Source organism: Bos indicus, chromosome X (genome assembly GCF_029378745.1).
Source record: "Bos indicus isolate NIAB-ARS_2022 breed Sahiwal x Tharparkar chromosome X, NIAB-ARS_B.indTharparkar_mat_pri_1.0, whole genome shotgun sequence".
Classification (NCBI taxonomy): domain Eukaryota; kingdom Metazoa; phylum Chordata; class Mammalia; order Artiodactyla; family Bovidae; genus Bos; species Bos indicus.
The window spans coordinates 25,642,969-25,654,160 of NC_091789.1; the positions used below are offsets into that span (position 1 = coordinate 25,642,969).

Here is an 11,192-nt window from a genome sequence, read left to right on the forward strand (position 1 = left end):
TTTTAGGATTTGAAATAGCTCAACTGGAATGCTATCACCTCCACTAGCTTTGTTCTAGTGATGCTTCCTAAGGCCCACTTGACTTTGCATTCCAGGATGTCTGGCTCTAGGTGAATGTGAATGATCACACCATCATTATTATCTGGGTCATGAAGATCTTTTTTTTGTACAGTTCTGTGTATTCTTGCCACCTCTTCTTAATATCTTCTGCTTCTGTTACATCAATACCATTTCTATCCTTTATTGAGCCCATCTTTGTATGAAATGTTCCCTTGGTATATCTCATTTTCAGTAGTCATGTATGAATGTGAAAGTTGGACTATGAAGAAAGCTGAGCACCAAAGAATTGATGCTTTTGAACTGTGGTGTTGGAGAAGAATCTTGAGAGTCCCTTGGACTGCAAGGAGATCCAACCAGCCCATCCTAAAGGAGATCAGTCCTGGGTTTTCATTGGAGGGACTGATGTTGAAGCTGAAACTCCAATACTTTGGCCACCTGATGTGAAAAGCTGACTCATTTGAAAAGATTCTGATGCTGGGAAAGATTGAGGGCAGGAGGAGAAGGGGACAACAGAGGATGAGATGGTTGGATGGCATCACTGAGTCAATGGACATAGGTTTGGGTGGACTCCGGGAGTTGGTGATGGACAGGGAGGCCTGGAGTGCTGCAGTTCATGGGGTCGCAAAGAGTTGGACACGACTGAGTGACTGAAGTGAACTGATAGTGGCTACACTGAAATATATGTTCAGTTCAGTTTAGTTGCTCAGTCATGTCCGACTATTTCCAACAGCACGCCAGGCCTTCCTGTCCATCACCATCTCCTGGAGTTCACTCAAACTCACGTCCATCGAGTTGGTGATGCCATCCAGCCATCTCATCCTCTGTCGACCCCTTCTCCTCCTGCCCTCAATCCCTCCCAGCATCAGAGTCTTTTCCAATGAGTCAACTCTTTGCATGAGGTGACCAAAGTACTGGAGTTACAGCTTTAGCATCAGTCCTTGCAAAGAAATCCCAGAGCTGATCTTCAGAATGGATTGGTTGGATCTCCTTGCAGTCCAAGGGACTCTCAAGAGTCTTCTCCAACACCACAGTTCAAAAGCATCAGTTCTTTGGCGCTCAGCTTTCTTCACAGTCCAACTCTCACATCCATACATGACCACAGGAAAAACCACAGCCCTGACTAGATGGACCTTAGTTGGCAAAGTAGTGTCTCTGCTTTTCAATATGCTATCTAGGTTGGTCATAACTTTCCTTTCAAGGAGTAAGCGTCTTTTAATTTCATGGCTGCAGTCATCATCTGCAGTGATTTTGGAGCCTCCACAAATAAAGTCTGACACTGTTTCCACTGTTTCCCCATCTATTTGCCATGAAGTGATGGGACTGGATGCCATAATCTTAGTTTTCTGAATGTTAAACTTTAAGCCAACTTTTTCACTCTCCTCTTTCACTTTCATCAACAGGCTTTTTAGTTCTTCCTCAATTTCTGCCATAAGAGTGATGTCATCTGCATATTTGAGGTTATTGATATTTCTCCCGGCAATCTTGATTCCAGCTTGTGCTTCATCCAGCCCAGCGTTTCTCATGATGTACTCTGCATATAAGCTAAATAAGCAAGGTAACAATATACAGCCTTGACATACTCTTTTCCAGATTTCGAACCAGTTTGTTATTACATGCCTAGTTGTAACTTCTGCTTCCTGACCTGCATACAGATTTCTCAAGAGGCAGGTCAGGTGGTCTGGTATTCCCATCTTGTGAAGAATGTTCCACAGTTTGTTCTGATCCACACAGTCAAATGCTTTGATGTAGTCAGTAAAGCAGAAGTAGATGTTTTTTCTGGAACTCTCTTACTTTTCCAATGATCCAGCGGATGTTGGCAATTTGATCTCTGGTTCCTCTGCCTTTTCTAAAACCAGCTTGAACCTCTGGAAGTTCACAGTTCACATACTGCTGAAGCCTGGCTTGGAGAATTTTGAGCATTACTTTACTAGCATGTGAGATGAGTGCAATTGTGCAGTAGTTTGATCATTCTTTGGCATTGCCTTTCTTTGGGATTGGAATGAAAACTGACCTTTTCCAGTCCTGTGGCCACTGCTGAGTTTTCCAAATTTGCTGACATATTGCGTCCAGCACTTTCACAACATCATCTTTCAGGATTTGAAATAGCTCAACTGGAATTCCATCACCTCCACTAGCTTTGTTCTAGTGATGCTTTCTAAGGCCCACTTGACTCCACATTCCAGGTTATCTGGCTCTAGGTGAGTGTGAGTGATCACACCATCGTTATTATCTTGGTCATGAAGATCTTTTTTGTATAGTTCTTCTGTGTATTCTTACCTCCTCTTCTTAATATCTTCTGCTTCTGTTTGGTCCATAACATTTCTGTCCTTTATCAAGCCCATCTTTGAATAAAATATTCCCTTGGTATCTCTAATTTTCTTGAAGAGATCTCTAGTCTTTCCCATTCTATTGTTTTCCTCTATTTCTTTGCATTGATCGCTGAAGAAGGCTTTCTTATCTCTCCTTGCTATTCTTTGGAACTCTGCATCCAGATACTTATATCTTTCCTTATCTCCTTTGCTTTTCATGTCTCTTCTTTTTTAAAGCTTTTTGTAAGGCCTCGTCAGACAGCCATTTTGCCTTTTTGTATTTCCTTTCCATGGGGATGGCCTTGATCCCTGTCTCCTGTACAATGTCACGAACCTCTGTCCTTAGTTCATCAGGCACTCTATCTATCAGTTCTAGTCCCTTAAATCTATTTCTCACTTCCACTGTATAATCTTAAGGGATTTGATTTAGGTCATACCTGAATGATCTAGTGGTTTTCCCTACTTTCTTCAATTTGAGTCTGAATTTGCCAATAAGGGTTTCATGATCTGAGCCACAGTCGGCTCCCGGTCTTGTTTTTGCTGACTGTATAGAACTTCTCCATCTTTGGCTGCAAAGTATAGAATCAATCTGATTTTGATGTCGACCATCTGGTGATGTCCATGTGCAAAGTCTTCTCTTGTGTTATTGGAAGAGGGTTTTTGCTATCACCAGTACGTTCTCTTGGCAAAACTCTATTAGCCTTTGCCCTACTTCATTCTGTACTCCAAGGACAAATTTGCCTGTTACTCCAGGTGTTTCTTAACCTACTACTTCTGCATTCCAGTCCCCTATAATGAAAAGGACATCTTTTGGGTGTTAGTTCTAGAAGGTCTTGTCGGTCTTCATAGAACTGTTCAACTTCAGCTTCTTCAGCATTGCTGGTCGGGACACAGACTTGGATTACCGTGATATTGACTGGTTTGCTTTTGAAAAGAATAGAGATCATTCTGTCGTTTTTGAGATTGCATCCAAGTACTGCATTTTGGACTCTTCTGTTGACTATGATGGCTACTCCATTTCTTCTAAGGGATTCCTGCCTGCAGTAGTAAATATAATGGTCATCTGAGTTAAATTCACCCATTCCAGTCCATCTTAGTTCGCTGATTCCTAGAATGTCAATGTTCACTCTTGTCATCTCCTGTTTGACCACTTCGAATTTGCCTTGATTCATGACCTAGCATTCCAGGTTCCTAGGCAATATTGCTCTTTCCAGCATCAAACCTTGCTTCTATCACCAGTCCCATCCACAACTGGGAGTTGTTTTTGCTTTAGCTCCATTCCTTCATTCTTTCTGGAGTTAGTTCTCCACTAATCTCCAGTAGCATATTGGGCAACTACCAACCTGGAGAGTTCAACTTTCAGTGTCCTATGTTTTTGCCTTTTCATACTGTTCATGGGGTTCTCAAGGCAAGAATACTGAAGTAGTTAGCCATTTCCTTCTCCAGGGGACTACGTTTAATTAGAACTCTCCACCATGACCTGTCCTTCTTCAGTGGCCCTACACAGCATGGCTCGTAGTTTCATTGAATTACACAAGACTGTGCATGGCATTCAGTCCCATCACTTCATGGGAAATAGATGGGGAAACAGTGGAAACAGTGTCAGACTTTATTTTTTGGGGCTCCAAAATCACTGCAGATGGTGACTGCAGCCATGAAATTAAAAGACGCTTACTCCTTGTAAGGAAAGTTATGTCCAACCTAGATAGCATATTCAAAAGCAGAGACATTACTTTGCCACCAAAGGTCCGGCTAGTCAAGGCTATGGTTTTTTCTGTGGTCATGTATGGATGTGAGAGTTGGACTGTGAAGAAGGCTGAGTGCTGAAGAACTGATGCTTTTGAACTGTGGTGTTGGAGAAGACTCTTGAGAGTCCCTTGGACTGCAAGGAGATCCAACCAGTCCATTCTGAAGGAGATCAGCTCTGGGATTACTTTGCAAAGACTGATGCTAAAGCTGTAACTCTAGTACTTTGGCCACCTCATGCGAAGAGTTGACTCATTGGAAAAGACTCTGATGCTGGGAGGGATTGGGGGCAGAAGGAGAAGGGGTCGACAGAGGATGAGATGGCTGGATGCGATCACTGACTCGATGGACGTGAGTCTGAGTGAACTCCGGGAGTTGGTGATGGACAGGGAGGCCTTCCGTGCTGCGATTCATGGGGTCACAAAGAGTTGGACACTACTGAGCGACTGAACTGAACTGAACTGAACTGTGGTCCATGTGATCAGATTTGTTAGTTTTCTGTGATTGTGGTTTTCAGTCTGTCTGCCCTCTGGTGGAGAAGGACAAGAGGCTTATGGAAGATTTCTGACATATTTGTAATTACCCATTTTTGTTGTCTATATGCCTTGGCACTTCTAGAGCATAAAGAAAGAACTTTGTTATGTGACAATTTATTGTTATTCAGTTGCTATGTCGTGTCAATGCTTTGTAACCCCATGAACTGCAGCACACCAGACTCCTCTGTCCTCCACTATCTCATGGAGTTTGCTCAAATTCATGCCCATTGTTTCAGTGATGATATCTAACCATCTCATCCTCTGCAGCCTCCTTCTCCTTTTACCTTCAATCTTTCCCAGCATCAGGGTACCCTTCATGGATCACAGCCTTGTCGAGGCAAAGGGGTTTCCGTAAATCAATGAAGCTGTGAGCCATGCCGTTCAGGCCACCCAAAACGGATGTGTCACAGTGAAGAGTTCTGACAAAACATGGTCAACTGGAGGAAGAAATGTCAATCCACTCCAGTATTCTTGCCTCGAGAATCCCATGAAGAGTATGCGGCCAGACCTCCTATGTGATCACGAGCTGCTCAAGTCAGAGTTCACATGTTATTCTCTGTGGTCCTGGTGGCCACCATGGGCCTTGGCACTCAGTAGAAGATCAGAAAATATCTTACAGATCACATGATCTGGTCGTATCAACTTTATTTGGCCCCCAATACATGTCAACATGACCATAAACACAAACAGGAGCAATGACACACATTCATTTCTGCAAACATCTGTAGGAGAGGTCCCTGCAACTTACACAGCCAACATAGACAAACCATTTTAGCCCATGGGTAACTTTAAAAAGTCCCACTTTCCAGAAAAATCAGATCAATGCAGTAAAGGAATAAGATGGTGGCAAGACAGAGCTCCTCTCTCTTGCCTAGTCATTTGTTATGACTAGCTTCTTCATTTCATGGAAGAGTTTCTGAGAAGGCCAGATTTGCCTTGATATCCTCCAGATATTTAAGTGCCTCCTATGTGGCAGATTTTTCAAACATGGAATGACAAGCTGAGCCAGTGTCCCCCTATTGCTGGGGGAACTGTAGTGGCATTTAGGAGGAAATGACCCATCAGGCACAATAGGAAGGCAAGTTAAGCTTGGGGCTGGAAGTGGAGCCTGCTACAGAATGGTTATGGAAGTGTGAGATGGAGCCCTTCCCTAAAATATTCCCTAACAAGCTCAAATTTTTGAACATCTAATTACTTTTAATGTAGTCCAAATAAAGTGATTTTCATCATTTAGAACCTACCTTCTTGGCATACCTTGAAAAACTGTACCCCAACCTCAGATATGCAAATGACACCACCCTTATGGCAGAAAGTGAAGAAGAACTAAAGATCCTCTTGATAAAAGTGTAAGAGAAGAGTGAAAAAGTTGGCTTAAAGCTCAACATTCAGAAAACTAAGATCATGGCATCCGGTCCTATCACTTCATGGCAAATAGATGGGGGCACAATGGAAACACTGGCTGACGTTATTTTTCTGGGCTCCAAAATATCTGTGAATGGTGATTGCAGCCATGAAATTAAAAGACACTTGCTCCTTGCAAGGAAAGTTATTATCAACCTAGACAGCATATTAAAAAGCAGAGACATTACTTTGCCAACAAAGGTCCGTCTAGTCAAGGCTATGGTTTTTCCAGTAGTCATGTATGGATGTGAGAGTTGGACTATAAAGAAAGCTGAGCACCGAAGAATTGATGCTTTTGAACTGTGGTGTTGGAGAAGACTCTTGAGAGTCCCTTGAACTGCAAGGAAATCCAACCGGCCCATCCTAAAGGAGATCAATCCTGGGTGTTCATTGGAGGGACTTATGTTGAAGCTGAAACTCCAATACTTTGGCCACCTGATGCGAAGAGCTGACTCATTTGAAAAGATCCTGATGCTGAGAAAGATTGAGGGCAGGCAGAGAAGGGGACTGCAGAGGATGAGATGTTTGGGTGGCATCCCCAACACCATGGACATGGGCTTGGGTGGACTTCAGGAGTTGGTTATGGACAGGGAGGCCTGGTGTGCTGCAGTTCATGGGGTCGCAAACAGTCGGACATGACTGAGTGACTGAACTGAACTGAGGATGTGGAATTCCTCAGTAGCCAACAGGATGTTTCATATATCAAACTAAGAAACTTTTCAACTTATACCATAGGGTTAGATGCTCAATCATGTCTGACTCTGTCACTCCATTGACTGTAGCTTGCCAGGCTCCTCTGTCCATGGAATTCTCCAGGCAAGAATACTGGAATGGGTTGCCATGTCCTTCTCCAGGGGGATCTTCCTGACCAGGGATTGAACTCAGGTCTCCCACAATGCAAGCAGATTCTTCATCATATGAGCTACCCAGGAAGCCCCATTTCCAGTTAGAGGACCTGTGAAATTTGGGTGTGGAGGAGTGTTCCAGCAGGACCCAAGTTGCTCTGGGAAATAGAAGCAAGAACCACTCTTTGCCTGTGTCCCAGGTGGTCTTCCATCCCAACCCTTACTTTTCATCATTGCACTACCAACAAAGGTCGAGTCTTTGATTTTAATGCCCAACTACAATCAAGATAATTAAAAACGACTTAACACCGATTTCTGGGCATCACTTCAAGGGAGTGTGACCTGAGTTCTGCAGGATGCCTACCAGATACGGGGTAGAAAACACCCACTCCATCCCTGTGGTCAGCAGCAATGCAACAAGAGCCAGGACCCCTTCCATCCTGCCCAGAAAGAGATATCTCTGGGGTTTATCCAAGATCCAAAAGGACACTTCACAGCAATGTCCCATTTCAGAATTTCCCCTCACTCCCATAACACACCTCATGTGACTGTGGCTCCTAGACCTTCGTTCCAGGTGTGGGGCTGTCCTGCTTCTCCCAGTGTCCCCACTGCTAACACAGGGCGTTTCATGGAGCAGAGGCTCCATAAAAGTCTTTGGAATAAATGAGCTGGTGAGGAGTGGGCTGCTTGACTCAGATTAATTGCTACTTCCTTAGATAACCCAGGCGAATCCAAGTAAACCAAGATCCCTTAGCTATACAAAATGACACACAAAAAGTATAAGAAGCAAGAATTCACTACTATCACTTTTTATTTTCTAATTCTTCCACCAACTATATCACTGCTAGAGAAATTCACATTTCCAAAATCATTCTAATTCTAATTCCATGTTATCTTGTGCAGGACCACAAAATAGAATGAAAGCATTCCCAATCTCTTTTATAAAACAAGAAAACTCTTGTTCTTCAACTGGCAAAGTACACACACACTGTGATCAACGTCACTGACATAGTTAGAAACTGGAACACATTGTCTTCTATTAAAATGAATAACAAATTCCTAAAGAAAACAGAGATGAGTGTCCATGTCACTGTAGAGAACAGGAACATGAAGATGCCACACACTGGGTTCCCCCAACGGGCCTGGGCTCTCACTGCTAAGAAGGTTGACCGCTCCCTCTTCAATCACAGAGGGAAGGATTAGCCTCCCTTCCTGACCCCCATGACAAGGTGTTGGACGTGGGACCGGAAGGAGCCTAGCTGCACCTCTGGCTCAGAGTCCCCCTTTCTCCTTCCTCGCAGCCTCTGCAGAGGGGCTGGAAGGAGCTGGGACCCCTTCAACCGACTCTGTCCAGATATACCAGGACTTTAAACTTGCGGGTCTCCGCATAGGCCCGGGGACCCCACAGGAACACATAGCGAGTAGGGTCGCTATCAGACACCTGCTGGTACTCCAGGTACACCTCCCACACCCACACTTGGGTCAGCAGCTCCCTGGGCTCCCCATAGATGCAGTGCTCCCTCCCGGGACACACTCCTATCCTGCTGAGTGCTCCCCAGATTTCCTCTGCAGGGGAACAGTTGTCCTCCACAGTGATCAGGCAAAGAACCATCACCAGGAGGCTGGCCTTGGGCAACCTCTGTCCATCCCTCAGCATCTCTTTGAGGGTGAGGCCCAGGGTGGGGACCAGGATATAGGTATGCTCACTGGGGTCCACCTCCTTCACCTCCAAACCAAAGACCAGCTGCAGGTACTCTGAGGCTTGATCGAGGACCATCAGGAAGTAGTCCTGGTAATCTTGGAGGACACTATTCAGCACTTCTGCCTTTGTGAGTGGCTCCTTGGTGAGATACCTGCTGAGCAGGAATCGTACCAGCTCATTCTTCTTCAACCGTAGTACATCTCAGACCAAGGGCCTGTCACCTCCCTGGTCACGTGAGCTTCCTGGTACTTCATCTTGCCTGCTGAGGCCATGGTCTTCAAATTGGCTCCCTAGAGTGGAAGCCATGACAGTGGGAGTGGGGCAGACACCCAGAGGGCTCTGGGGGAGACTGGGTGTTGCAGCAGCAGCCACTTCCTCCAGGGTGCCCCAGACCAGGAGAGAGGAGGAGGGGGAAGCTCCATCTCCTTCCTCCACCTGCTCCTCCTCCTCCTCACCCCAAATGAAGTGTGCCTCCATCAGACCCTTGTCCCCTTTGGATCCTGAAAGAGTCTCTCAGGCTGGTGGAGCTCATGCATCCCAGGCATGATCACTGGGGTCAAACTGCAGATAGGAGTGAGGCAGGGGGACAGATGGGGACCATGGGCCTGCGGGAGCGGGGAGGTTGTGAGCAGCCTCGGCTGAGAAACCCACCCTGGGCTGTCTGACTCAGGCCACTTATAGGTCTCTGCTTGAGGGGTGCTCTCAGGCCTCATAGAGGAGCTCCTCCTGAGCAGCCTGAACCCTGGCTACCCAAAGGAGGATGTGAGGTGGCTCCCAGGGGGTAGCCAGCACAGCTTGAGGTTTCAGGGCTGGCACAGTAGGGCATTAGGGCCTTCTGGGGTCTCCTCTGTTCTGGGATGGGTAGTCACTGGTGCACACTCAGGGGAACCTACTCATCTTGACTTCTGGCAGTGCCTGGACCTCCTCTGATCTCTGACCTGTGGACTCGGGCAAGTGTCAGAATTTTTTTTCCCCTCTCTTAAGCAGCAGAAGGAAACAAACTACAAATGTCAGACTTTTTTTTTCCTTCTATATACAAAAGTAAAAGGAGGTTTCTTTTAAAATTCCGCATTTCCATGATAATACCTGTTACCACCTGAACTTAACTTTTCTCAAACCTTTAGTTAACGAATGTATTTTTCCTATGGAAATATTTCTCTTAAGCAATGTTATTGAACTTATTTCATTATTTACTTTAAACTCTGTCTTTCTTCAAGTAGGTTCCACCCAAGACTCAGAGGGGATAATGGCTCAACAAATCAATATGTTTTACTCATGGAAATGTTCACTTAAGCTATGTTAATGAAACTTTGTATTTGCTTGGAAACCTGCCTTTCTTCAAGATTCGTGTCAATTGTTTTATGGCCCAGATGACTCACCTTGTGCCAATGCTATCTCCAAATGCATGTTGTGGGTGAGGGGCCTGGTGCCACTCTCTCAGTTTCGAGGCATTCCTTTGTCTAATGAGCAGCTTGCTGATAGGGCTTCCCTGGTGGCTCAGAGGTAAAGCCTCTGTGTGCAATGTGGGAGACCCGGGTTTGAGCCCTGGATCAGGAAGCTCCCCTGGAGAAGGAAATGCCAACCCACTCCAGTACTCTCGCCTGGAAAGTTCCGTGGGCTACAATCCATGGGGTCGCAAAGAGTTGGACACAACTGAGCGACTTCACTTTCACTTTTGACTTTTCAATAGGTATATAACTTCTTGCTCTAAACAAACAAGGGTGCACTCTTTCTGCCGCCTTCTGATGTCTATGTCAGAAGCTTTCTCTATCTCTTTCATACTTTAATAAAAACTTTACTACACAAAGCTCTGAGAGATCAAGCCTTGTCACTGGCCCTGGATCGAATTCCTCTCTGCAGGCCAAGAATCCTGGCGTCACTCATGGCTCATAGGGACAACCTTTCAGTATTGGCTCAAGATGAAGCATTTTATGGCATGGCTGCAGTCAGGTCATCAGGCAGTTCGCCTTTTCCCTCTGGAGGCAGTTACAGTATCTGTAAAACTCAGAAATGTGGGACTTCCCTTGTGATCCAATGGTTAGGAATTTGCCTTCAAATGCAGGGGACATGGGTTTGATCCCTGGTCAGGGAAGTGAGATCCCACAAGTTATACAGCAGCTAAGCCTGCGTGCCACATCAAAAGATCCCACATCCACAACAAAGATCCCATGTGCCACAACTAAGACTTGATGCACTCAAATAAATATTTTTCAAAAAAAAAAAAAAAGAGGAAAAGGGAAAATGGTAGGGAGACAGATGAAAAGAAATGGGTCATGAGTTAATAACTGATGAACTTCAGTGATGAGCACGTGAGTTTTATTATTCTCTTTTCTTTACTTTTGTGTATGCTTGATCAATTACCGCAATCAAAAATTTAAAATATAGACTTAAAAAGACAAAAGGATGAGTGAACTATAATGCCATCTAGCATAGCAGGAAGTCAGCAGAGAATGTCTAAAGTTGAGAACTACATTAAAAAGTTAATATAGATATAAGCACAGTATTTACAAAGATCGAGGCAAACTGTCAGACAAACTGAAACTAGAAACGCTGAAAATGAGAAAGGGATGCTGATGGGAAGGGCATAGGACCT

The 11,192-nt window shown here is 45.0% G+C and overlaps 1 protein-coding gene across 1 annotated transcript; it reads right to left on the reverse strand.

Annotated features, from left to right (window-relative positions):
- Positions 1-8,233: 8,233 nt before the first annotated feature.
- Positions 8,234-9,076, reverse strand: LOC109554781 (melanoma-associated antigen 9-like). Its single transcript, XM_070784995.1, has 2 exons — positions 8,849-9,076; positions 8,234-8,782 (listed from the first exon to the last, which is right to left on the reverse strand). The coding sequence occupies exons 1-2, from the start codon at positions 9,074-9,076 to the stop codon at positions 8,234-8,236; spliced, it is 777 nt and encodes a 258-aa protein (XP_070641096.1).
- Positions 9,077-11,192: the final 2,116 nt, after the last annotated feature.

Coding starts and splice junctions, on each gene's coding strand:
- LOC109554781 (XM_070784995.1), bottom strand. CDS start 9,076: ATGGAGGCACACTTCATTTGGGGTGAGGAGGAGGAGGAGCAGGTGGAG. Junction 8,783..8,848: donor GCCTCAGCAGGCAAGATGAA/GTACCAGGAAGC, acceptor CTACGGTTGAAG/AAGAATGAGCTGGTACGATT.